General features: G+C 39.4%; 1 protein-coding gene across 2 annotated transcripts in view; it reads left to right on the forward strand.

Annotated features, from left to right (window-relative positions):
• Positions 1 to 27,583, forward strand: part of RPS6KC1 (ribosomal protein S6 kinase C1) — a 122,797-nt gene that overhangs the window by 49,038 nt on the left and 46,176 nt on the right. For both annotated transcript variants that reach the window (XM_060754289.2, XM_060754290.2), the window contains 2 exons: positions 10,599 to 10,720; positions 13,250 to 13,342. In XM_060754289.2, the coding sequence (XP_060610272.2) occupies positions 10,599 to 10,720; positions 13,250 to 13,342 (215 nt within the window). The remainder of the gene's footprint in view (positions 1 to 10,598; positions 10,721 to 13,249; positions 13,343 to 27,583) is intronic.

Below are 27,583 nucleotides of genomic sequence, written 5' to 3' on the forward strand. Positions count from 1 at the left end.
TGTTGAGTTGCAAGAGAGAAACCTTTTCGCAATCTTTTCTTCCAAAAAAGGAAGCAATGAAATATTTCCCAATTTTTTAAAATGTTGATACTTCATTTATTATTTTGTAAGCTGCCTGCTAGAATGACTTAACTGAAGAGTTGGTAACAAAATTAAGTACAAATGTCAGCCATAGAATTTGAATAGAATAGACTTAGAATGTGTGCCAACCCAGCTGGCATGGTCATAGAGGTGAACATTGTATTCTGAATTATCTGGATGATCACCACCTCTGTTGCAACAGGTTGTTTACTCCTATTACAGAGTATTCTGGGAAACATCTCAGTTCTTGCATAGTTCTACTTGAACAAATGTATTTCTCCTGCTTCAGTTTGCACATGGAAAGATCTTCTGTATCAATGAAATTTGGTCCAATGCAAAGTACAACAGCAGAAAAACTCTTTATTCTTACCTTTGGCTTTTTTTTGGTAAGCCGTTTGCAAAAATATATTTTAAAAGTCAAGCTATTTGGTATCTTCCAGGCAATGTGCAATGCAAATATATTATCTCCCTGCTTTGTTAGCTGTTCAAGCTGCTATAGCCCAGTTTCTTAGAATCAGGCTTCTGCTGAGTTCCTCTTTGTTGTCTAACAAGCTCCTCTCCTGCTTCCCTGGTTCTTGGCCATCTCTGTATCCCTCTGAGCTGAGTTGAGAGCTCTTCCAGAACAGAAGATGGAATACTTCTCCATCTTCTTACTCCATCTCTCCCACTGTTTTGGGGCTGTCTGAACAGCTTCAGAATATGGCTATGAAAACAGCTTCCTCGTGTTCCTGTGGTGCTTAAGTTGGAAGATAGAGTGATTCTGGCACCATTTTGTTTTCTTGCTGGAGCTGGGAATTGGTTGTTTCTCCCCCTGTTTACTTTTCTTCATGCTGAGCAAAATCCCAGTTTTTTACAATGCAGTATGAACACATAATTCACAAAAGAAAAACAAAACACTCTTGTGCCAGTTCAGCTGCTTCTGAATGCCAGCCCAAAGAAGGAGGCCTGAAGGAATCTGGAATATGTTGCAGGTTGGATTTTGAGAATGGTGCATAGGAAAAGAGGAAACTTGTTCTTTCTGTAAGATAATAGCTCTTCTCATAAGTAAGCAACTACAGGGGTAGGATCAATTGGAATAATAGAATCATGGAGTTGGAAGAGACTACAAGGGCCAGCCAGTTCAACCCCATCCGGCGAATACACCATCAAAGCATTTCTGACAAATGGCCATTCACCTTCTGCTTTAAAACCTCCAAAGGAGACTTTACCACACTTCAATATAGCATATACTACCATGGAATAACTCTTACCGTCAGATAGAAGAACCCTAGTAGATCAGGAAGGTCTCTCTAGTATAGCTTTCTGTTCACATAGATGTTTATGGGAAGTCCGTAAGCAGGGCATAAGTATACCAGGTCTCTTCAAGCCTTATTCCCCAGCTACTTGTTGCAAGAACAATACTGTTTTTGATATTGGAGATAGTATGCTGTACTCATGATTCGTAGCCATAGATAAGATTGAGCTTTATGTCATAAGCCGTTCTGCATTATATATGGAATCTATCATAGGCAAAACTACTGTTAGGTGGATCTGTAATTGGTTAAGCGGATGAACCCAGAGGGTTCTTACCAATGCTTCCGCCTCATCCTGAAAAGAAGTTACGAGCGGAGTGCTGCAGGGTTCCATCCTGGGCCCGGTCCTGTTCAACATCTTTATTAATGACTTAGATGAAGGGTTAGAAGACATGATCATCAAGTTTGCAGATGACACTAAATTGGGAGGGATAGCCAATACTCCAGAGGACCGGGATTGTGGCGCAGCTGGCTGAGTGTCAGCTGCATTAAGATCACTCTGACCAAAAGGTCATGAGTTCGAAGCCAGCCCGGGCTGGAGTGGGTGTCCAGCCATTGTGTAGCCCGTTGTCGACCTTTGCAACCCGAAAGACAGTTGCATCTGTCAAGTAGGAAAATAAGGGACCACCTTGTGTGGGAGGCTAAATTTAACTAATTTATGAGGCCATAAAGAAAGAAGACTCCGGGGAATGTGGAATGCGGAAGAACTTCATCGGTGTCGTTGATGGACGATGAAAAGCAGCAGCTCCCCCGGCGGCCAGAAAAAAGTTAAATAGCCTTTGTCTGTTAAATGTTGTTTGTCAAACTGGCATTGAATGTTTGCCATATATGTGTTTACTGTAATCCGCCCTGAGTCCCCTGCGGGGTGAGAAGGGCGGAATATAAGAACTGTAAATAAATAAATAAATAAATAAATAAATAGGACAGGAGCAGAATTCAAAACGATCTTAACAGATTAGAGAAATGGGCTGAAACTAACAAAATGAAGTTCAACAGTGACAAATGCACAATACTCCATTTAGGCAGAAAAAATGGAATGCAAAGATACAGAATGGGGGATGCATGGCCTGAGAGCAGTATGTGTGAAAAAGATCTTGGGGTCCTTGTGGACAACAAGTTGAACATGAGCCAACAATGTGATGTGGCGGCAAAAAAAGCCAATGGGATTTTGGTTGGCATCAATAGGAGTAGAGTGTCTAGATCCAGGGAAGTCATACTAAACCTCTATTCTGCCTTGGTTAGACCACACCTGGAATATTGTGTCCAATTCTGGTGGTCCATGGACCACAGGTTGGGAACCACTGCCCTAAATAGTAGAAATCTTTCAAGATTGGGCTGTATTTCCGTACATTCCTGTCTAGATCTCAAAGATCATTATATATGTAATTAGTATTCCACTATTCTTCTAATTCATCTACTTTGGACATATGCTTGATGAGTGAGCAAAGATGGCCTTTCCAGTAATGACTCCGAGATTGGAATGACTCCTTCTGTGTTGGCCTTCCTGTCATATTCAAAGTCTTTTTTTTATTTAGGTAGGCCTTCAGTAGTTAAAATGGATTGCTGCAGAAGTGGCTTTGAATGGATTGGATGTTTTCTTTTATTTGTGTTTTTAGAACAGTGCTTTTAATTGTAGATTGCTTATATATCTGTTCTGTAATTTGCTTGTATTCGTTTTGTTCAGTGTTGGTGTTAACTGTCCTGAGTGCTAATTCTAAGAGAAAGGTGAAAAAAATCTGATCCTGTATATGTAAGAGCAAAAAATCGTTGCAACTAGACTTCTAGAACGGCCAATTTGAAGGAAACCTTCGTGTGTCCACTGCTGGGCAGTATGTGGGCAGGCATGGGTTTGCATGTTTCCATGACCACAGTATCAACCCCTTTTATCTGATCAAGAGAGGAAACACATTCTCATAATAAGAAAAACGCTATTGTGAAAGTAAACTTTCATTTACAATAACTGCAGTGGAAACTCCCTCTTTCTGAGAAATAGGGTAAAATGCAGAATAGTCCCAGTATCAGCAGGAAGACTTATCTGAGCCATATTTTATATCACGTGACCAAAGCCATTCTCTTTCTTTTGGTCCAGCAGTCTCCATACACCAGAAGCTCCTAATCTTTTTTATGTGATTGGCATTTATTGATGATCAAATTCTACTTTCCTCAAATGGCCTCTCCTGAATAAATGACTTCCACATTGAGGCTGCCTCATCCCGCGCTTTCCATTGTCAAGCCCTCAAGCCTCTGCTGTGAAATTAACAAGCAGAGTCCTTTATTGATAAAACAAATTGATTATTTCAGTTGCTTTTGAAGCCTACCAAGGAAAGTAGTTGACACGTAGCAAAAGAAAATGCAATTTCTCCTCTTGCTTTCAATTATTGCGCTTTATCGCTTTTTGGCTCACTCTACAGTAGTTTTAAGAATTAATATCCCTTACTTACACAGATAGGAAGGAGATGCAAAGCATTAATTTTACAACAGCTGCAAAAGGGGTGGAAATACATTTTTGTATTAAGAGCCATAAATAACTAAACTTCTCACATCCAAGCAATATTTACACATCACTTTCTTTTCTGGAGTAACTTCATGTGGGGAAATGTTGTGGACCAAATGGATAATGTAGTAAAGAGTGTATTGATGACATACTCTGTTTGACAACTGAAAGCTATAGTACAAGAGAAAATGTCATCTAAATGAGTGCTCATTGAACTTCTTTGTAATGTATCATGAATCCATATATAATCCAAGTCCTAGATAGAAAGCCTTTTTTCCATCTAGGAGTAAGTGAAAAACCTAAGAGTAGATCATTACGTGCATAACCCACTCATGTAGGCATCAAGATTGTGTTTATAACACTTCCTATTCTTATTTTGGGGAGATTTCAAAGTCAAAATTATGGTTTGTACCTAAGATACATTTTAGTCGTACTTAAGATGAGGCTCAGTTTGCTTGAAAACAGTACATCATATAAGAAACAGGAGGTAGATCTAGCGACAAGATTCTAGTATATGACAGTATATTTTGCAGAGAGTAAGGTGGCAATGGTGTTTCTTTCTTATTTCTAGTAGCAGAGACAATATATTTCTCAATACCAGTGACTAGAGAACATGAATGAGGGAATGTGATTTTCTAGACAGAGTGTTGGACTAAATAATAGTAATAGTAACAACAACAACAGCAACAACAACAATAATAATAACAATATAACAACAACAATACAACAACACTTTATTTATATTCTGCCCTATTTCACCAAGGGGACTCAGATACATGGCAAACATTCAATGCCATTTTGGATAGACAGGACAGAGACAGACAGAAGAGAACAGAAACGAGGTATATTGTGTTGACGTCCACCTTTTTGACGCCTTGGAGGTTGTGCTCGAATCCAGCCCAGGGGAGTACACAGGATGTAAAAAACCTATTCTTGTATTTTTGTTGTTTTGATTATCTTTCCACATCATCTGCCCCTGCTTTTTTGATACTTTATAGAAGTGTTTAACTTTTATTGGGTTTTAAATGATTTAAATGATTGTTATTTAAAATGCTATTGGGCTGATTGGGGCATAAACTGTTGTCGTTATGTGTCTTCAAGTCGTTTCCAGTTTATGGTGACTTTAAGGCAAATTATCACAGGTTTGTCTTTGCAAGATTTGTTTAGATCAAATTTGCTTTTGCCTTCCTCTGAGGATTGGATAGTGTGATTTGCCCACTCCATGCCAAGAGAGGATTTGAATCCTGGTCTCCAGAGTCCAGCACTCAAACCACTACACCACAATGAGGTTAAGACTAAGCACTCAAACCACTACACCACACTGAGGTTAAGACTAAGCTTTGTACATAAGGGTTCTGGGGTAGAGGACACAGAATAATCATGGGATCATAGAGTTGGAAGAGACCACATGGGCCATCCAATCCAACCCAACCCCTGCCATGCAGGAAAAGCACAATCAAGCACTCCTGACAGATAGCCACCCAGACTCTTTTTAAAAGCCTCCAAGGAAGGAGCTTCCACCTCACTCTGAGGCAGAGAGTACCAATGTTGAACAGCTCTCACATTCAGGAGGTTCTTCCTAATGTTCAGGTGGAATCTCCTTTCCTGTCATTTGGACCCATTGCTCTGGGTCCTAATCTCCAGGGCAATCTTAAGTGGTAGTCTTAAGAATCTTGCATGCCCTCGAGGTTCTTGGAAAAAAGACAGGATATATATCAGATAAATATGATATATTAGTGTTTGTTTTTTGTAGGAAATTCGTAGGATATGAGTGACTGATAAATGTCATAAAAAACATCTAATGGATATGTGCCATGGGTTGGCCACATCTCCTCAGTGCATGTTCACTTTGAGTCAAGGTCGCAATCAGTTTCTGGCAGTCTTTGGTGGTTGCCAGAACATCATCACTTTGACAGAGAGCTCTATTGACATAAGTCTTGGGCCCCACTTCAGATATCTTTTGTTTCTAGCCTGAAGGTTCCCTGTCCATGAAGGGATAGGGAACCTTCAAATGTTTTCACCCATAATTACAGGTTGAGCATCTCAGAGGGTTTTTGGATTTCTCATTCATACACACACACACACACACACACACACACGGTTTACTCATGAATTTTAACTGGTTAACCAAATCCCCATGCTAAGTCTATGAGACGCAAAAAATTAAGAGCCCCTCCAGAACTGGCAGCACTATCTCAAGCAAATATTGACAATTTACTCACACTGTCATTACTTGCAGCAATAGCCGATGTAGCGAAGCAACCACGTTGTGGGTGTGTGTGTGTGTGTGTTGAATGCTCTCATTAAGGAGGCCAGACTTGGTGGAGGTGGTTGACAGGGGCAGAGCTGCAGGCTATTGAAGGCTGCTCTGCCCCCTGCTGTGCTCTTTGCTTCAGCGTGAGTTAGGAGGCAGGTTTCAACCCCCTCCTCGAAATTTTCAACCCCCCCCCCCCCGAATTTTTTTTCTGGCTACAGCCCTGTATATATGTATATATAAACTGTGGAATGCACAAATATCATACTGGTGAAGTTGCCACAAGTACAGGTGCTGCATGTGAGTCTGCCCTTGTAGGTGGGGGATTAATAGGTTTTTTCCTGTTTTGTTGTATTTACCTTTTGGTGGCATAGGAGAATTCATTTTGACCTGACTAGCTTGATTCAGCACTAGCGCAAATAGAAGAAACATTCATTTTTTAAGATGCAACTTAGTTTGCAGTGAAGAAAACAGATGACTAGAAATGACTGGGAATCCTATTATAGTCGCTGTATGGTCTCCCCCCGCTTTTTTTCTTTTTTAATATTCTGTTTGCAGTAATGGCGAACAGAGCATCTCAAAATAACCACTTTCACATTGCAACAAACACATCATCATTTGCTTAAAAAGAGTTATAATTACAGTTGACGAAGCATGGCCACCATAAAAATGCATTAGTTTGGCTTGACACATTAATTACCTGTTTTTGCAGATGTTTTTATATATTGTTGTGCGAACAGTTTACAAAATAATTACAGGAAAGTCATATGGAAAACAAGCTAAGGGGGTGGTTTCTCGCCTAAATATTTTCATTCATGTGAATTTGTGTGAGGCACAGCTGCTGTATAGCAAATGGAGAGAGAGAGAGAGAGAGAGAGAGAGATTGAGGAGGAATCTCAAAGGGTTTTTATTTGAAGGTCTCTGTCATCAGCATTACCACACTTTTTATATCTTTCTTCAGAGGAGGCTATTTTTAAAAAAAACATTTAAACGACGTTGCTGCTTTTTAAAAAATCTGACTGATTTAGGTGAAAAAACTTTGATCTCTATCAAATGAAACACAAATATCTGCTGGTATCTAGGAAAACACCTAAATAGAAAATGAATATTTTGTTTGAAGTGGGATGACCTTGCATGATCTTGCTGTAAAGAATAATTAAAAAGCTTTAATGCAGTTAACACTTGTATTCCTAATGTGTTTTCCCCTACTAAAAGAACCCTCAAAGCATTAAAAAGAATCCCAAGGTATATTTAGGAATAATGTGAGGCTGAATACAGTGCGGAAGATATCAAGATATATGATGGAAATTGGAGTTTTAACATTTAAGGATCATTAACGATGTCTTTGTTTCCTGTTTTGATGTTTCTTTAGTGACATTCTGTAGAGAAATCAGGGGTTTCTTTGGCATGTGTAGTGCATTAAATATTTCAAACTCAAAAAAGCATTGTTATTTGCAGCAGCTCTTTATGGTTTTATTTAAGGGGAAGACAAATGTTCTTTTGTTTTATAGCTGACAGCTCAAAAACAATGGAACTGAAAATGTCGATGTAAGTGAAGTGTTGAGCTGTGTGTACCTGATTGTGCAATGTTTATGGGTAGCAAAAGGTTAAATGTCTGAGATTTCGTGAGTTGTGCAAAAGCAACCCTGGACTCATTTTGTGAATGACTGAAATGAAGTGGGGGAAAAGTGAAAAGACTTTCAGAGCTCCATACTTACGAAGTGAATCTGGAATTGCAAATGTTATGCAAATACCAGCATTCATTTGATTTTTGATGCTGATTGGAAAGAGTGTGAAAGATAAGGAAGTATACCATATATATTTCTATGTAAGTTGACCTTATGGATAAGTCAAGAGCAGGTTTTGGGGGGGGGGTCAAAATTATCATTTTTGATATGACTTGAGGATAAGTTGAGGGTCTTCCATGGAGAGGAGAAAAAGCCAGTACCAATCACCCATAATTTTATTTATTTATTTATTTATTTATTTATTTACAGTATATATATTCCACCCTTCTCACCCTGAAAGGGACTTAGGGCGGATCATAGAACATATATACGGTAAATATTCAATAACATTCAATGCCATTATACAGTGACAGGACAGATAACAGTACAGATAGAGGTATATAGGCTTTTTCTATCTTCGGCGTCTTGGAGGTTGCGCTCAATTCCGGAAACGGGGGGGGGGGGGGGGGAGGTGCTGTTGCTCCATCCTCTAGGCTGAAGAGCCCTGTTCACAGATTTCCTCCTTTTGATTGAATAGTCGGCATTTTCTGATATATCTGTATGGTGCTATTAAAATACCTTTCCACTACAGCGGTACCTATTTATCTACTCACAGCTGTTTTTGATCTCCTAGGTGGGCAATGAACTGGGCTGAAGGTCAGGCGCTCACCTCTGACCCTGGCTTTGAACTGCCAACCTTTTGATTGGCCAGATTTATTGCCCTTGTACTATTTTGCAACCCAGGTATTCAAAAATCCAATAGTAAAAATAATAGAGGGAGCTGGTGCTTCTTTTAGGTTCTCCCAGGATGGATCAATTTCCCTCCTTTTACCACTGTTCTCAGATATAGTTCTTTTTTTAAAAAAAAGAGTTAAGTTATAGTACCTATATTGACACATGGATAAGTTGACTCAGGCTTTTTGCTCCATCAAGGTTTTCAAAGGTTCCCCCCCCCAACCCCCAACCCCCAACCGTTAAATAGAGAATGAGGTCATCTGAGAACTTGATGTTTTATTTTATTATTCCTTGAATATTGTCAGGGCTGCATAGAAAACTTTTGGGGATGCTTACAATGCACAAGCTGCACAGTTCTCACCCTGGTCTGTATCTGTATGTATGTGTTTATAAAATTACTTTTTAAAAACATAATCTTATAAAAATAATACAGTATCTTAATGTGTAGATTTCTTGTTGTTAAATAATTGTTTCATTGCCTTAACTTTTCTTTACAGTAAAATTTGTAGTATTAAGAAATGGGTTTCTCTTTAATACCAGTGTCTCAAACTGGTTCCATGCAGATGTAGTCAGTTGCAGTCTAGTATCTTTGAAGAGCACTTACTTCGTGCAGAAGACATGGTGCGCTAATCCCTAATTTTAGTTGGGTCTTATCTGAGGCAAATGTGTTTTTCAAGTGGCAGCCTTTTGGCATGTTTGTTGGTTACTGGCTAAGGATGATGGTAGCAGTGTATTGGGCTGAAAGGGACCCTGGTCTAGCTGTCTCAATGGTTATAAAACCCGCAGATACTCCAGATTTTCCTGCAAACTCTGGATTATTCCCCAATTTTTCTTAAAACAGAACAAAGGTGGGCTAAGGGCAAAAGATTTGAGATAATTACCAATAGTTGCAGTGCATGATGTAGATTGCCAGCTCTGGATTTGAGGGAAGTATGGATTTCTTTATTTGTTTAGAGAAGGTCCAAGAAAGAAAGAAAGAAAGAAAGAAAGAAAGAAAGAAAGAAAGAAGGCAGGCAGGCAGGCAGGCAGGCAGGCAGGCAGGCAGGCAGGCAGGCAGGCAGGAAGGAAGAAAGTAAGAAAAAAGAACTTGTGTTTCCTTGAGGCAAGTGTGAATGTTGCAACTGCCAGCTTGATTAGCATTGAGTGACCTTGCAACTTCAGAGCCTGGCTGGGGGAATCCTTTGTTGGGTGGTGTTAGCTGGCTCTGATTTTTTTCCTGTATGGAATTCCCCTGTTTTTAGTGTTGCTCTTTATTTACTGTCCTGATTCTAGAGTTTTTTTTTAATGCAGGTAGCCAGATTTTGTTCATTTTCATGGTTTCCTCCTTTCTGTTGAAATTATCCACATGCTTGTGATTTCAATGGCTTCTCTGTGTAGTCTAACATGATGGTTGTTAGAGTGGTCCAGCATTTATGTGTTCTCAAATAATAAGCTGTGTCCAGGTTGGTTCATCAAGTTCTATGCTATGGCTGTCTTCTCTGGTTGAATTAGTTTGCAATGTTCCTTGATTCATGTTTGGGCCTTGCTGCGTTTGGTGGTCCCTTTGTAGATTCGTCCACAGCTGTATGGTATATGGTAGACTCCTGCAGAGGTGAGAAGATCCCTCTTGTCATTTGCTGAATGTAGCATTTATTGGATTTACTTAGTGGGTCTGTAGATAGTTTGTAGGTTGTGTTCCTTCATCAGCTTCCCTATGTGGTCAGTGGTTCTCATAATGTATGGTAGACTTGATGTATGGATCTTTGTCTGTACTCTCATGGCTTGTTCTTGGTCTTGCATTTCTTCTGATGTGTGTGGTGGAGTATCCATTGGCCTGTAGAGCCTAGTTTAATTGGTTCAGTTCACCTTGGAGGAGGTGAGGTTCGCAGATTCTTTTTGCACAGTCTGCCAGGGCTTTCATTGTGCTTCTTTTTTGACTTGAGTGATGCTTAGAGTTTTTATGTAGGTTTTCTGATAGATTAAACTTTGCAAAGCTGATGGTCTTGTAGCAATAAATGTTGTCTTTTGGCACACAGGAGAATCAAGTCCAACTCGCCGTGAAGCAGTGAAAAGGAAAACTTCAGAATACTTGATGAGAGCAGAAAAAATTTCCAGCCTGTATTGTAGACCCTCATCAGAAGATGGTTCGACATCTGGGGTAAGATCTGCTTTATGAATAGAATACTTTAAACATTGTGTGTATGTGCCCTTGACTGTACACATGCATACAAACGTTTTTTGCTGTTTGTAGCTACTTGTATCACCTTACGATTATCAGTAGAAAGTTAATAATGTTAAATGAATATATGGAACAAATTAGAGATAGTTTTCCTGGCCTGTTTGGCCTGTCGGGGATAACTTCATCTGTGTACAGAATTTCCACTTAATAAAGAGGAATATATATTAAAATTGATCAGTAATAGTGAAGTCTAATTAAAAAGATTGAAATGAAATCAGTATAACAGTAGTGGTATAATTATTTGTAGCTTCCTTTTAAAGAAGATCTTCTTAATGAAAAGAGAACCAGGATTTTATCTGTTGTTATTGTTTACCACCTCAAACATATTCAGTGTACTCAAACAGTGTTTCATGAACAAAATTATTAAAAATATAATGATTATGAAATTACTGTCATGTTATGTATGTAATGTAAATATATAAAAAACATAAGCAAATTTCATGTTTAGACTTGGGTCCCCTTTCCAAGATATTTCATTATGTATGTATGTGCAAATGGAAAAAATCCCAAACACTTTTGGTCCCAAGCATTTTCACATAAGGGATACCCAGCGTAATGGCTCATTATAGTAGTACTTCTGGCAGACAAAGCTAAGTCTGAATTGTAGAGCTGGAATCCTTGCATTTGGATTTGCAGTTGAGGCCCAAGTCATCCTTTAACAAATCTTGACTTTGCCCTTCTTCAACAGCAGCAAAAAATAAAAATAAAAATAAAAATAAATCCCCGAGGACCTTTCTGTTCTTAGCATAGATGTCTTTTATTGCAGTCACACAAAACTATGTGTGATTGTCAATGACTGCTCTCACGTAGCGAACGTTAAAAGTTGCAAACTTCCTGTCTGTCTACATTTGTATCATGGAAGGACAAAAAAGGGCAAATGAGTCTTTCATCTTACTTTGAACAACCCTAAGAAAAGTCAAAGGCAGCTAGTTGCTGAGAACAAGGAAAGTGGAGGGGAGATTATTCTGATTTACGGAATGGCAATTACTGCTCTTTCTATTTTTGTTTTGAGCTGTTTTTTTCACAGCAAGCAAAAAAGAACACAGAAACAGAAATGAGCATATGCTTGGCAGACTTCAAAATTTTATCCTTTTTTTGGTGGGCAGTTTAAGGGTCTTTCTTGAGGAGCTGCATGTGTCTTATGACTTGTAATTTGTCAACTCCTTCTTCTGCTTTAACCTTATTGTTGAGATTATAGCCAAACTTAAAAACAGATTTTTGCACATCTGGATTTCTGAAATTCTTTTGCTTGTCCCATTGATGCAAAGAAAAGCTTTGTATAAAAGCCAGAGGAAGATTATGGTCTCACCTCAACTTTTTTTCTGTTCCCCCTTTCCAGTATTCTGTGCTACTCTCTCAATGTGTTATATATCCAGTAATTTATAGACTGGCAATCTTTAGATGTTTTGGGGTACAGCTTAGATAGTCCCTGGTTATTGGCCATGGAGCTGCAGTCCAAAACATCTGGCGGGCTCATGGTTATCTGTTCCTGTTCTTCCCCATGTGAAGGAAGGGTCATATGCTGCCCCACTCCCAAAATTGGACATGGAAATGCCCTTGTCCCTAGACACCCATATTCCATGCAGATTAGGATTCCATGGAAATCTATTTATACAATGCATAGGTTTTCTGCAATTCTTGGTGCTAAAAGTTCCTTCCTATCTGTAGAGAGCTGGGCATGGAATGCTACCCATCATTTCAGAAGCGATTCCTTTTTAAAAACAATATTTCACTAGATTTCAACAGCCCAGGTGTCTTGAATTACAATACCCATGAGCCAGAGTCAGCATGGTCAATAAAGGTTAGAGATACCTTCTGACAGTTAAGTAACAGCAGGTTGGGTAAAGATAGTTTCTGATATATTTAAGACGTGTTGTTGAAGGCTTTCATGTTTGGAGTCACTTGGTTGCTGTGAGTTTTCCAGCCTGTGTGGCCATTCTCTCCTGACATTTCGCCCTGAACGTCGGGAGAGAATGCTTCTGGAACATGGCCACACAGCCCGGAAAACTCACAGCAACCATTTCCTCTGTCTCCTCTATACTTCTGCCTCTCTATTTATATTATTTCATGCCCACAGTTATGGGTATAGATGGTTCTTTTCCAGAAATGTTCCTGAGTTTCATTGTGTGTGCAAAGAGCAGGGAAATTGCCTAAATTGCGAGCATATTTTATATATATATATATATATATATATATATATATATATATATATATTAATATTTCCCTTTTTTTGGGCTATATTTCCATTTTCAGTGTCCCTGCAATTTATTTACTCTCAACTTCTTTTTTTCTTTTTTGCATTAAGGACAAACAGCAAACTTCTTTCATCTCCCCTCTCTCTGATTTATGATAAATTTAGTTTCCTTCAGCCTGGCATTTGCTTCAGCAGGCAGTCTTCCTTCAAGTACCACCCTGATTGATGTTGTAATCTTTGATATCTTCCATTAGCCTCCAGGATCACTAAGTTCAAGGCCTTCTTGGAACCTAAGGAGCCCTGCCGAGGAACTGAAGGCCTTTAGAGTCCTTGGGGTGATTGACAAGGTAATTCTTCAGTGTCTCTTCAAGAGTTCAGTCATAAATCGACTGCATGCTGACATTCTGTCTTTGAAGCTGTGGATCTTAAGGATATGAAACAAAGGGGGAAAATGACTCAAATGCATCTGCACTTTAAAATAACAAAAGCAGAAGGAAAAAAAGGCTTTTATCTAAGCAATTCATGTAAGGTCATGCAAAATATATTTGAGCTAAAGTATAAGGCACATGTTTGGTGCCATTCTGAGAGAAGAGAGCTGTTTTTTTAATGCCCTGCTTACTGTGAACTTGCAAAAAAAGGAGAAGAAGAAAAGTGGCAATAAGTTACAGGCTTCTCACATGAATGACAACTTTGAAAGAACATAAGATAGAAAAATTGCGCAGCCTTATCTCACAGAAAAGGTGGTACCCACCTCCGTTTGAATGCAGATAAATGGACACTTTGCATAGATGGCATTCTGAGGCTGGGATTTGTTCAGACAGATGGATCTTTTAGGAAAGTTCTATACACAGAATGCTAAATTCCTGCTCATAGCGTTTCTCTCCACATTCACACTTATGACCTGTTGTAATGATTTTCATCTGACAGCTGTCATGGGAATTAAAAGAGGCTCCTAGGGAGACTGGGGGGTTTGATAAGATGATCGTCCCAAAAAGGAGAGATTACTGTGCCAAGGAAGGTTGCTGAAACCTGGCTTTCCTCTGAAGATACCTCTGTTTGGTTTTGGAGAACCATCACCTTCTGTATCACACTTTTAGGATTGAGATGGAAATGCTACTAGCCACTTTCAGTAGTTCTTCTAGAGTCAGATGGGAATCATGCACCCTTGCTGATGTTGTTGGACAACAGTACCCAGCACTTCTCTCTACTGGCTGTGCTAGCTAAATCTGCTTGGACTTGAAGTCCAACAGCATGATTTTTAGACCTGATCTAGGTTTTTTCTTGCAAGAACAACCCTTTAAGTATCTTAAACCAATGCTTCTTCTATCTTATTTTTGCCCTGTTCCCCCTTTCCCCCTAGAAACTTGCCACAGAATTTATTTATTTATTGTGTCAGAAGCAAACTGAGAATACAATTATAATGTATCAAAAAATCAGAAACAAAGTAAAAAACTTGGCATTACGCCAAATTTCTTTTGACCAGAAACTGGCCACTTGGAGTGCCTCTGGTGTTGCTGTAAGAAGGTCCTCCATTGTGCATGTGGCAGGGCTCAGACTGACTTGTAGTAAGTGGTCTGTGGTTTGCTTTTCTCCACACTCGCATGTCGTGGACGCCACCTTTGTGACCCTATTTCTTAAGGTTAGCTCTGCATGTCATGGTGCCAGAATGCAGTCTGTTCAGTGTCTTCTAAGTCTCATCTGGTATCAGCCAATGATTGAGGTTCTGGGTTTTAACCTGCCACTTTGGACTCTCGCTCGCTGAGGTGTTCCTGCAAGTATCTCTGTAGATCTTAGGAAACTGTTTTTTGTTTGAAGGCATTGGCTTGCTGGCTGATATCCAATCAGAGGATTGACCCAAGACATCAATGCCTTGGTCCTTTTACCAAAGACTGCCACTTCCCAGCAATATCAAGTGGTTCAATATTGGCTAAACAGTCTAATTTCTCCAGTGATGTAGGGCATAGACATCTTGTGATAATGCAGCATATCTCATTAAGAGCCACATCCACTGTTTCAATGTGGTGAGATGTACTCTACACTGGGCATGCATATTCAGAAGCAGAGTAGCAAAGGGCAATGTCTTCACTGTGTGGCAGCCCATGACTGGTAGCCTTTGTCCAGAGTGAAGTCATCATGTCATTGTAAACATATTCAGGGGTAGCCATGTTGGTCGTGCAACAAAATTCACAAAATAGTGATACAATTAACCCCGTACCTTTGTGGTTTTTAGTTTTGCAGATCTGATGATTCAGAGATTTGAATAAAATGTTCTCTCTAGAACTCTCCAAGTCTTCCAGTGCAATTCTGTGTTCAACTTCTAATGGAAGTTGACCATAGACTCATGCTTGAAATTTCTAGAGGTGTGCTATCTTAGTTTTTTTTATTAAGTTATTCCTTTTATTTATGTTTTTTCATGGGCTCCTGTGCCCCTAGCGCCAGCGAATGTGGAGAGCTGATTATACTTTTGTTGGCTAACCCAAATGTACAACGATTTAATTTCTTTAGTCAATGGGGTTGAAATTTTATTGCCTGTCATTCATTATATTCCCTTTGTCTCCATCCCCACCTGGTCAAGAAGGGGATTGGCCTCCGCTGTGTTGAGACCCTCCAGACCATCTTAACTGACAACAGACTAATATTTGAGGCAAAATGTAAGCCTGTTACTCTGATATTGCCATTTTCTTCTTCTGTGTGACTTTCCACATCCTTACCTGGCTAAGAAGCCATTAGAGCTTTGAAAGCTTGCATGATGCATTTTGGTTGGCGAAATAAAAGTATCACTACAGGCAGTCCCCAAGTTACAAACAAGATAGTTTGTTTAGGTTTGTTTTTAAGTTGAATTTGTATGTAAGCCAGAACAGGTACATTTTAAATGTGGCATTCCAGCTAAAGTATATATATATACTTTAGGTGTGACTGGTAGGGATGAGAAACAGGGCCTTCTCAGTGGTGGCCCCTAAGCTGTGCAACTCCCTCCCCAGTGAGATCAGATTGCCCCCCTCCCTCCTGGTGTTCAGGAACTTACTCAAAACATAGCTTTTAAAGCAAACATTTGGAGAGTGAGATGAAGCAGCCAAGATAACTTAGGGATTGGTGCAGTGTCTAATGTTTTATGTTATATTGTTTATGGTTGATGTTTTATAGCTCACTGATTTTAATTTACTATTATATGGTATTTTAGTTATGTGCCGTGTTTTATACTTTGTGAGGCATTGAATTTTGCCATTTACTTTGCTGTGAATCGCTTTGAGTCCCCCTTGGGGTACAGAAGCAAAAATAAATAAATAAATAAATAAATAAATGTGTGTATGTGTGTGTGTGTGTGTATGTCTTGGGTAGCATAGGGAAAGGTTAACCCCTGTGGTTTTTGTTTTGCTGTCTATGCTGTCAGAAGATTGTATCTCACTTTCTGTCCCTGTGATAATTGGATTTTGAAAAATCTGGCTTATGGTGGAAACAAGGATTAGTGCTAAAGCTTCAGTGGAGACACCTTTTCTCCGTGATAACTCTTCCAAGAGTGGATTTCCTTACTGAGGGCTTGATTTCTCTCACTTTGTCTCCCCCCCGTTCTTAACTATGAGTCGTTTGTAAGTCGGATGTTTGTAACCCTGTAATTCAAAGGACCCAATGTAAAGAGCTTCAAAGGAAAAACTCAATTCCTCCCCTTTAAAAGTTTCCAATTACTTTGTGAAGGGTTAATTCAAAGAGGAATTGCTTTTCTAGAAGCATTGGAATGGGGTATATATTTTATGAGAAAATGGATAAATAAAAATGCAGCTACTTTGGCTGTGGCAAGAAGCAATTTGCAAACTTTAAAAATGCCAGAAGGTTGGAAAGAGTGAGGAGTCCGCCGATTATTGTCTGGAGCATGTCCAGAGTTCTCTCACTGATGTGAGAGCATGCCCAGGGCTCTAGATTGGGGTACATATTTGAGTTCTTTGGGTGAGAAAAGAATAGTATACATATATACATATAGATACAAATACACATATACTCTCACACAAATAGTTGGTTGTTATAACAAAGTCAATGTGTGGTCTCAAGAATAAGTAGCAATTTTTCTTTCCCTGTTATGATGTGTAATGCATTAAACTTGAAATGCCAGGAGACCTTTCAATATTGTCTTTCTGCTTGAATTATGAACTTCAGGGCACTTACATTAGAATCAATTTAGTTCCATTTCCTTCAGTGGCATGAGGTCAGGCTTGTAAGTCAATGCCTTTCCCCTTTTCATCTGCTTGCATCTGCTTATAAGGGTCTGATCTGGTCTGGTGTTTCTTTCTTTGCATATTTATTAAACAGCCTAGATGCGCAAGAGCAATTTTACCAGCTGATGATAGCTTTCAGCTGTGTATACTTTGTAAATCTGTAAGAAGACGGGACAGTCCAGGAACTACTTAACCTCTTAATCCTTCACCAGGAGGGATGGAGCAGATAGCTGTAAGTCTTGGGGTGCAGCCATGTGTGGGATTCATCCATTGTTGGGCACCGACCAGAAATGTTTGTGTAGCAGCAAGATGGAGCTAGACTACTTCAGTCTGTGAGGGGCTGGCAGTCAGCAAATTGAAGGCAGTATCTTTGCCTTCTAAGCCAACCTTGCAAACCAAAGAAAAGGACCCAAGATCAGCAAACGCAGAAGGACTCGCCAGCCTTGTGTGTGCTCTCCCTCAACTTTCTCTTGCTGGCAAGTAAAGAGAGAGAGACAGCGAGAGAAGGGAAGGAAAGCACAGCCAGCGAATGAGGATTCTTGCCTCCTGGAGGTGATCCATGCTGCAGAAGTTTGGGCAGGTGGTTTTGTCCAGGCTGGACCAGCTGGTCACCCCAAATGGAACCAATTCATCTAGTTCTGCCTGATCCTGCTAGGTTTTAATGTCTGTGTAGTAAAGCCAAGGTGGCAGTGGTATTCCACATCAGAGGTTGGGAAGTTGCTCTTGGTAAGAATGAATATAATGAAATGCTGACGTTATCCATAATGGAATGGACACAAAAAGATGTTCTGGGACACTGCACACTATTCTGCTGATAGTCAGACATGGATGGCTTCAGTGAGTTATTATCATGGGCCTTCTTAAAAGTAGTTTTTCAAATCTGAATTTCATGTTTGTGTGTGTTTGAGACAGACAGGTGCAAGAGATTCAGCATCAGTTTCAATTGTTTATAATACCCAATCTTGCCTAGGTTTGTGTTTTGGTTGTGGCATTTTGTTTGAGCCATGTACACCTTGTCCATCTTTCTTTCCTTCTTCTCTTGCTTTCCCACATATACCTTTCCCTTCCCTCCTTTGTTTTCCTTTGTTTTTGTTCTTTCCCCTCTCTTTTCCCATCCCTTCTGTCCTTCTTTTCCCTTCCCTTCTTCCCCTTTTTTCCTCTCCTCCCATCATACTTCCCCTTTTCTTCATCTATCTTTTTCTTGGAAGTCAAACTCTCTGAGCCCCAGGACAAGATATACACACACACCACTATCTTCAAAATATAAATCTTCATTAAATTGCTTACAACACAGGCTACAATCTTCTTCACATTTGGATAGTTCTTGGCAGAACAAAGTAATAAGGTCCCCCTATTTCTCCTAAATGCACCAAACCCCATCTAGTCCTGGAATAATAATAATAATAATAATATTAATAATAATATTAATAACAATAATAATACTAACAACAACTTACTTGGATCTGCGCGCATCATTCGAAAATACATCACACAGTCCTAGATGCTTGGGAAGTGTTCGACTTGTGATTTTATGATATGAAATCCAGCATATAGATCTCATTTGCTGTGACAGATTGTGTTTTTGTGTCAGTGAAATAATACTTTATTTATATTTTGCCCTATCTCCCCGGGGGGACTCAAGGCAGATTCCAAACATAAAAGACAACATTCAATGCCTGAACACAACAAAATTCAATGTCCGAACACAACAACAATACATCCATAATAACAAAAAATGACAACCCAACATATAAAAACAAATTATGCCTTAACAACTAAAATTAAATTAAAATGCAACCTGTTGTATCTGACATAAGACAAAACATTAAACATGGAACAGAAGCATCAGTTTCCCAGTTCCTTGGGGGCACATAGATTAATCATTGTTCAAGATGTCTGTTGAGCTGGTGGGGCAAGCAGGGCACAGATAAGTAGGTAAACAGGGTATATCCTGGTTACTGTTTGAATGAGAGACTGCCTACAAATACTGGGTATTCCTTGCCTAAGAAAACCCTGTGAAATTTGTGCAGTTTCTAAAAGTTGATTGGTGACTTAAAGGCACACAGATACCCTTTCTGTCCTGTATAAAAACATAAATATGCAGCAAAGGTGATCTCTTCTATGCTAAAATAGAACTCTTAATAACTTGAGAGAAATGGCACGTGAGGCAATTAGACAGTGAGACCATGAAATAGCATGCGGAGAAATGGTAAAAAAACCCCTGTCCAGCACTGCTTTCCTAATCAAATTATCAGCATCCTCCAGCTGCTTTGAAATAATGAAAAAAAATGATCAAATTGTAGATTTCTCATATTTTTGCTTTGGCCCCCAGAAATCTTCAAGGTTGTGAAATTAATTCCAGGTTTTACAATCTAGCTTAGAAATGGGTGTCATGAAATTCTTTAAAAACATTATGTTATTTTCCTATTGACTTGTAATGGGAGGAGACAGCACTGTAGCTCATTAATTACAGTTATAGTAATACCCTTGTGTATTATGCTACTATTGATCTGCCTTTTAAAAAATGTACATATTTAACCTTTTAAAATTACAGGTTTAATTGGCTACTTCCTGGGCACTCTGTGTGGTATGCACTAGGAAGCTGGTAATGTTTCTGTTAAGATGCGCCCAGAAACTAGGACTTTGAGTTTGAGCAAGTATTTCATAGCTCGATGAGGGAATACTTTTGGAACTACAGCTTCCAGAATCCCCTGCCAGCATGATGGTTCATGGAGCTTTAAACTAAACTTTCCCCAAGCTCTTCAATCACCTACTGGGTCATCCTTTGGAGAAGAATGGCACAAAGTTTCACAATTTGAGATGAATTATCCAAAATGTAGACAGGATTCAGTGGAACATAAAAATTTGCAGAGGATAGACTTTTGCATCCCAGAGTAAAGATATGCACTCCCACCCTCAGTGTACCCTGCTGCAGATTAATTCTTGTTTCTCAGGGATTCACAAAATCTTGCTGTATACTTTTAGTTTGGATAAAGAAGCAATTGCTGTCGCTGTTTCACTCCATCCTAAAGAGCCAGAGGAGATGTTATTTCTTTTGCAGCTACAGTTGTTTGGGCCAAAATACTCGAAAGGCACCAGATCCCATCTGGTCTTGGAAGTTAAGCAGAGTCAGCCCTGGAGATGGCTAGTGAATGCCAGGTGCCATAGGTCACTGCTTCTTAAACTGTGGGTCTTGACCCCAAATTGGGTTCCCTTAGCTCAATGTTGGGGTCCCAAAAAGTTTTCTGAACATCACTTCTTGGCTGTTTTCGACATTTACATGAATCTGTTGTACAGTGTTTAAAGTGGACTCAGCAGGAGATGCTGCAGCCATACTTCTTAAAAAGGGAAATCAGCCTGTTTAGCAAGCCTTGCAAATGCTAATTTGCTATCAAGAAATGTTTGTTTTTTATACTTATACCTGTACATGGAGCCCTTGGTGGCACAATGGGTTAAACCCTTTTGTTGGTAGGACTGCTGACTGACAGGTCAGCAGTTCAAATCTTGGGAGAGCAGGTTGAGTTCCCTCTGTCAGCTCCAGCTCCCCATGCGGGGACATGAGAAAAGCCTCCCAACAAGGATGGTAAAACATTAAACATCCAGGCATCTCCTGGGCAATGTTCTTGCAGACAGCCAATTCTCTCACACCAGAAGCAACTTGCAGTTTCTCAAGTCACTCCTGACATTAAAGAACAAAAACAAAAAACTTATACTTAAAATTTCTTGGGCCATAAGGAGTTCTGAGTGGAAAAATTTTAAGAAGCCCTACTATAGGCTATATTTCAGAGGATGGATCTTGCAAAACCATCTCAAAATATTTTTTGTCTCAAAACCTTTAAAATTCATGGGGTTGCCACAGTTTGACCAGAAACTTGGAGGCACATACATACAGATACCTGTATGCTTCAGCACCAGTCTTTCCTGTTTGGGGAAGAGATGTCTGTTGCCAGACCAAACAGGAAATGGTTTCTTCCAAACTATATTTTTTGAAAAGTAAATAAAAGGGAGGGTTTAAAAATTTTTTTTGAAGTGAGGAGGTCACAATTAAAAACTTGTGTTTTGAAAATACACAGCGGGGCAGGTGGCGGAGAGGGAGGCAAAGCCCTCATGCTAAATTGATAGCATAATTCCACTGTGTTTAAGCACCATCTGAGGAGGTGCATTTATTTGTGGCTTTGAGTTCATCCAGTTGTGTCCCTTGCGACCTTGGCAGGGAGTTGAATAAGGTGACTAATGGCTCACCATATTCCCCGTTTCGGGTGGCTTGCTTGTTGCCCGCCTCTGGGCCTGCGACTCCCTTCTGCCGAATTCTGCGGCATTCCTTCCGTCTCTTATCTTGGCGCTTTGATGCATATGTTCTGAAGGTGGCCACCGTGACTTGCGGTGGCAGCAGATGGTAACCCTTCAGGCTGCCACCAGCTAGGCTGGTGTTAAGTTGGAAACTTTGCTTTTGATGAAGAGTCAGCAGTGCATATGAAAGAGCTCTTGCTGCAGAAGTATCTTTTAATTAAAAAAAATTAGCATACTGAAACAGTTGCTAATTTCTATGTATTTAAAGGTTTTCTAAAATCAACTTCTCTTCTGTAGGCTAAATAGTGGTTATTTACCAGCCTTCCCCCACTCCTCTTTTTCCCCCAGAATTTTTTTTTTGAAAGACACATTTATTTACATGTACAACCCTGTTATTTTCTTTTTTAATAAAGCAAACTGCTAGCTCCCGTTCAAAATCATGTCAGGCATTTTGCAGGGAAGATTGGAGAGGGCTGAGGTGGGGTAGCATTGAGTGATTCTGGTTGAATTATCACAAAGTTTTTGTAAGGAATTCAGTTTGCAGTCCTTATGTGGAATCATAACTATATACTTGACTGAGAGTAAACCTCATTTAATTCAACGTGGAAATGACAACTGTCATCAGTTGTACTTTTTTTTTCAGGCTGATACCTTATGTTAGAGTCATAGCGCTTGTGCCAGTTGTTAATTTTTCAGGTTTAAATATAAAATAATGTTTTTTAAAAAAATTGCAGCTTTGCCCTCCTCCCAAATTACCATGTTCCTAGTATCTTAGATGCCCTAATCTTCCCTTGCTCTTCCATTTATAATAATTTGTCCTAATTTGCATGCATTTTTGGTGCTTTTATGCTGACTTGGAGGCTGAAACTACTGTCAAAGCACAAAGACTCCTTTGAAGACACTGACTTGGTTTTTCTAGTCCTACTTTTTCATCCTGATCTGCATATTTCTCTTTAAAGCATTTTGAAAGGTTTTTTTTTTTTTTAAAAAAAAGAGAGGGATTTGCTGAAGTGCTACTGATATTGACCACAGAGCCATGTAAAGCAGGTATGTGCAAAACATGGCTCTGGGCTGCATTGGCTCCGGGGCTGTTTTTGCAGCCCTCCTCAGATTGTCTATAGAGATGGTGAACAGCCTTTCGTGCAGTGTTTTAGAAGCAAAGAATCACTTTTTAAATATGTCTCAGTCTATGTGTTGTCAAAGGCTTTCATGGCCATATAGCCCAGAAAACTCACAGTAACCCAGGTCTCAGTCTCCTGCACAGTTTGACATTGACAATAACTATCTTTTCAAAGCCAGAAGTGAATTCTTGACCACTTCTATTTTTTTCCTCATGTGCATCCTCAGAGAGCTCAGTGTCAGAAAATAGAGGTTACTCATCTGTGATTCAATCTGAACTAGGTGTTATATGGCTTACCAAGAAAGTCAATGTAGTGGAGTGGTTTGAGTCTTGCATTAGGATTCTGGGAGACCAGCATTTCAATGCCGTTGCCCCAGCCTGTGGTCAACCACAGAAACCCACTAGGTTACTTTGGGCAAGTCACATTATGTCACATTAGTAAACAAATTGGGTTAAGAAAAACTTGTGATCGATTGCCCTTAGGGCCACCATAAGTCCAAACGACTAGTAGATGCTGGAAAATGTAGGTGCCTTCCTTTCAGACGGAACCTCCTTTGAATTAAGGAGATTCAGTCTGGGCTTCCAATAATGTTTTCATTCTTGATGATCTTGTCTTGTTTTCCCCTTCTGATGCATCTTTTCTCTCTGTGAAGGGCTGACTATACAGGTCCTATTACTCTCCATCCAAAAGGATAAAGGAAAAAAAGGCCCAGTATTTTGAAAAGCTACTCCCAAGTCAGTGTAGACAGTACTAGCTGGAGTTGATCGAAGTTGGAATTGGCACCAACCTTGACCCCAACCTTTTTCCTGGATATGTGATCATACTTAGAAACAATGATATGAGCTTTCTGGAAAAAAAAATGAGAATGGGAGAATTTTCCTGTGCTTGAAATAATGTTATTTGATCTGACATGTTTGGTGTGGTCAAGTGCATTCAAACTTGGATTTTTTTCAGTGTAGAGAGAATAGCATATACTTCCATAATAACTAGCAAAAGATGACTAAATCTAAAAGAACATTATTTTTGTAGGACATGTACTTGAAAAGAGCTGTAAATAATACATCAACAGTATGACTTTCTTTTGCTGAGATATAACTATGGTACCCTCAGCTTCACCTACTAATTCCCTGCACAATATTAGTTTCATTTTAAGTTGAGAAAAATATGATTTAGTACAACAAATTGAATATTCTTTTTCAGATGTCTAAAGGATTGATATGAGTCTGTGAATTAGTTGCCTGAATACAAGCAACTAAATACATCTTTTTATTGTCTACTTTACCTGGGACTGATTGAGGAAAAAGAGGTTTTCTGTAACAAAAAAAGCTGAGCACTGTGCTTATGCGTTAGTTTGTTTTCCTGAACGTACTTACCACCTTGTAAGTTCACATCTGATAGCCCAGTGGTTTTCAACCTGTGGGTCCCCAAGGGTTTTGGCCGACAACTCCCAGAAATCCCAGCCGGGGTCCCCAGATATTTGGCCTTCAACTCCCAGAAATCCTAACAGCTGGTAAACTGGCTGGGGTTTCTGGGAGTTGTAGGCCAAAACACGTGGGGACCCACAGGTTGAGAATCACCGAGTGAGAGGAATAACCAAGAATAACCTCAGCTCACTGTTATGCCCCTGAGTCTTCCACATGCGGTTCATCCCCTATCTATATGTCTTCCATTTTTCGTGAAACCATGACATCAGATTTCTATAGAGCATTTTCCCCCAGCTACAAGCCTTGCAAAAGTGGCACTTCTAAGGTTGGCAAGCATGAGTTGTGTGAAGTGCCTGCTGGGTCATTCCTAAGAATTTCAAGGAAAGTGCAGGAAATAAGGCAATACTAATATGTAAGCTGTGATCAGCTTATGATCTACCCTTGCTTAGACAATAAGTACAGTAAACCTGTCACAAACTAGTTAGATGTAGATAAGCAAATACAAGGAATTAAAGAGAGCATTATTTTAATTGTATTCGTCCTAATAATGATATGCTATCAAAGGTAATTATTTCACGATGGCTTGGTTACAGCAGTTGTTTTATCCTGAAATGAAAGTATGTGTTGTGTGCTTTTGATTGGGAAAGATGATCATATCAAATTAGTCCAAATTAGATTTTTGTCTTTAGAAAGGTGAGCAAAGCCATGAGCAGTGTTATTAAATTGGTGTGTTCTTGCCTACAAATGATGCAGCACTCTTGAGGGTTAAAGAAGCGATTATTTTGTCCTTTATGCTGACGACTTCACTACTGATTAGCCTACTGTTGGTATTTTTTTTTTAAAAAAATGCTTGGCTCCTTATGATCTTTGTGTATGCAATGATAATATTAATCCAGAGTCGTAGGCCCATTCATTAAGAAATGACTCTAAAATGAGGTTGCTTCATGTAAATTTGGAGAGCTGCAGATGTTGCGTGCAGACGTTTCTTTTTTGGAATTAGCCGTATGGCTAATAATTTCCAAGTGGCTAAAGCTCTTGTTAGCAGGAGTGCTGGGGTGTTAAGAATGGCCCTATAAATAACTTTAAGAAGGGAAGTTGAAGGTGCTTCTTTTTAAAGACTATTGTTAACTAAACATTATTGCCAAGCAGATGGAAAGCATTCACCAGCCTGATGTTTTCTCTCTAATTATATTATCTCCAGTCCTGTACGGCTCAGTTGAAGAGGTGTATCCAGGGGCCAATTTATAATCATTTAACCAACACCTGTTTGGGAGAAATTGACAGTCAAAGGGCACATTTAAAAAAATATCACATATGTTCTTGTATTTACTGCCTCAATGTGAATGTTAGTTCGTTGCAAACAAACTTGGTCAAAAAGACAAAGTCCCAGGGAAAACTGGTGTATCACTTTCTAACCATCTTTATCTATTTTAATTTGGCATGTCTTTTCCTCCCTGTGCCTTGTGGCCAAACAGGGAAACCACAACTCAATTTTCCTCTAATGATTTATCCTATCACTTCCTAGTTTGTTTTTAAATAATCCTGCTTTATAATCTTGCATAGCCCTGATAGTAAATTCAGTAGTTGCACTACTTAAGACCAGCACTTGCAAACCCATGTTTAGATATATTACTTTGCTGACCCCAAATTAACGCATGTCTCTAGGAATTGTGTGTCTATTAAAAAGAATGTCCCACACATCATCCATGTATAAGAAGACTGAGTAGGACACTCCTGTCTTTCCACTGTGTGGAAGGTAGTGGGGCTGGGATGGGGAACATGGCAGAGGAGGTGAAGACATTGAGTGCATGCTTCCCCTCTGACCTAAGAAATATGACTTTTTGGACCACTGTTTCCAGAATCCCCCTGCAACCAGGTATTTCTGGAAGTTATGGTTCAAAAAGTTACTTTTCTGAGATCTGCTTCCTCTCATGTGATACATGCCAAACACCCTGTGCTGAAATTTGTAGAATCAGAAGTGCCATTCACAAAACAGGTACAACTTCTGTTAAACTTGCCTCCCATCTTAGACATTGTTTCTTTTCAATGCAGAACTAGTTCTTCATAAGGAAATAAAAAAAAACATTTTATTTTCTAGTTCCATGTATTATCAGCATATCGGTTAGAAGGTTTCAGGCAGTATCCATTTGTGCTCATGTCCTTCATCTTGACTTCCCATCAGCATCTGTTTGGCGACCATGAGAGCAGAATCTGCACTGGTTAGGTTTGGTAGCTTGTAAGCAGTCTATCCCGTTTGGGTTAGACTGCTTACAAGAGACACCGTGCCTCTTATACTGGAGGCAATATACAATATACCATGACTGCTAGGCTTATTGCCCATGAATTTGTCTTGTTCCTTTTTAAAGCTGACCATGATGGAGATTGTCCCTAATCTTACTCACACCATTCATATTTAGAGTTCTGTGCATGGTGGGGAAGAGCAGAAGAAAATAGTGCTGGTTGCATTTGCAAAGTCTATACAGGGACTTTGTGTAAACGAGACTATCAATACAGGGATGTTGCAGTTCTCAGAGTATACCTTTCAAAGATGTCATATGATTTAAGCAACAACAACAATGTATCTTGTTCGATTAATACTGTTAGATTTATGAGTGAGTTAAACTTCCAAATGAATAAAGGGTTTTTATTTATTTATTTATTTCATGCATTTCTACCCCACCCTTCTCTCCCCCGAAGGGGGACTCAGGGCGTCCTCACACAAGCATCATATGATGCTATCAGCATATAAACAATCAAAAATTACATTTAAAACATTAACAATAATTAAAAACACATTATACAATTCATTAAACGATAAATTAAACATGCCAATTAAAAACCAAATCCAAGTCAGGGTAAATCCAATATCGCAGATATCCTAAGTTTTCTTTCCAATTACCACTTTCCACTAATCAAACCTCTGGTCCCAAAGCCAAGTCTTCAATTGTCTTCTAAAGGACAGGAGGGAGGTGGCCAACCTGATGTCCTTAGGGAGAGAGTGCCACAGATGGGGGGGGGCACTGCCAAAAAGGCCCTGTCTTGAGGGGGGCACTCGAATTTGCATGCTCAGCCATGACACAGCAGGGAATGCCACTTCTGAGCCAACCATTTATAGCTACCATCTATAGTGTACATATGTTAATTAAAAATCATGAACTGCCATTTTAAAATATCTATTTCTGCATTAATTGGAGATGCCTTTTGAATGGGTCTGCCATCCTAATTCAAAGATGAACTTGCTGTAGGAGGCTAGAATTGAACATGGCAAATATGTACTTCTTTTGACTGATTGCAAAGATCTGCTGACAGAGAGTTCTGTCAGCAGAAGTACAGTGCTGACTAAGATCTGATAGCAGAAGACCTCAAAGATGAGCAGAGGAATGGTAAACAAGGAATGAGCCAGGTTATGCTTATGTTCTGTGCCCTTTTTTCTCATTTGCCTGATGTAGAAATCCAGGGACAACAATCATAATGCTATGGTAAAATTAAGCCAGCGTATCAGGAGCCCTAAGTAATTTCCAACATCCCTACGCACAGCTTCAGAT

The sequence above is a fragment of the Anolis sagrei genome, chromosome 1 (genome assembly GCF_037176765.1).
Source record: "Anolis sagrei isolate rAnoSag1 chromosome 1, rAnoSag1.mat, whole genome shotgun sequence".
NCBI classification, from domain to species: domain Eukaryota; kingdom Metazoa; phylum Chordata; class Lepidosauria; order Squamata; family Dactyloidae; genus Anolis; species Anolis sagrei.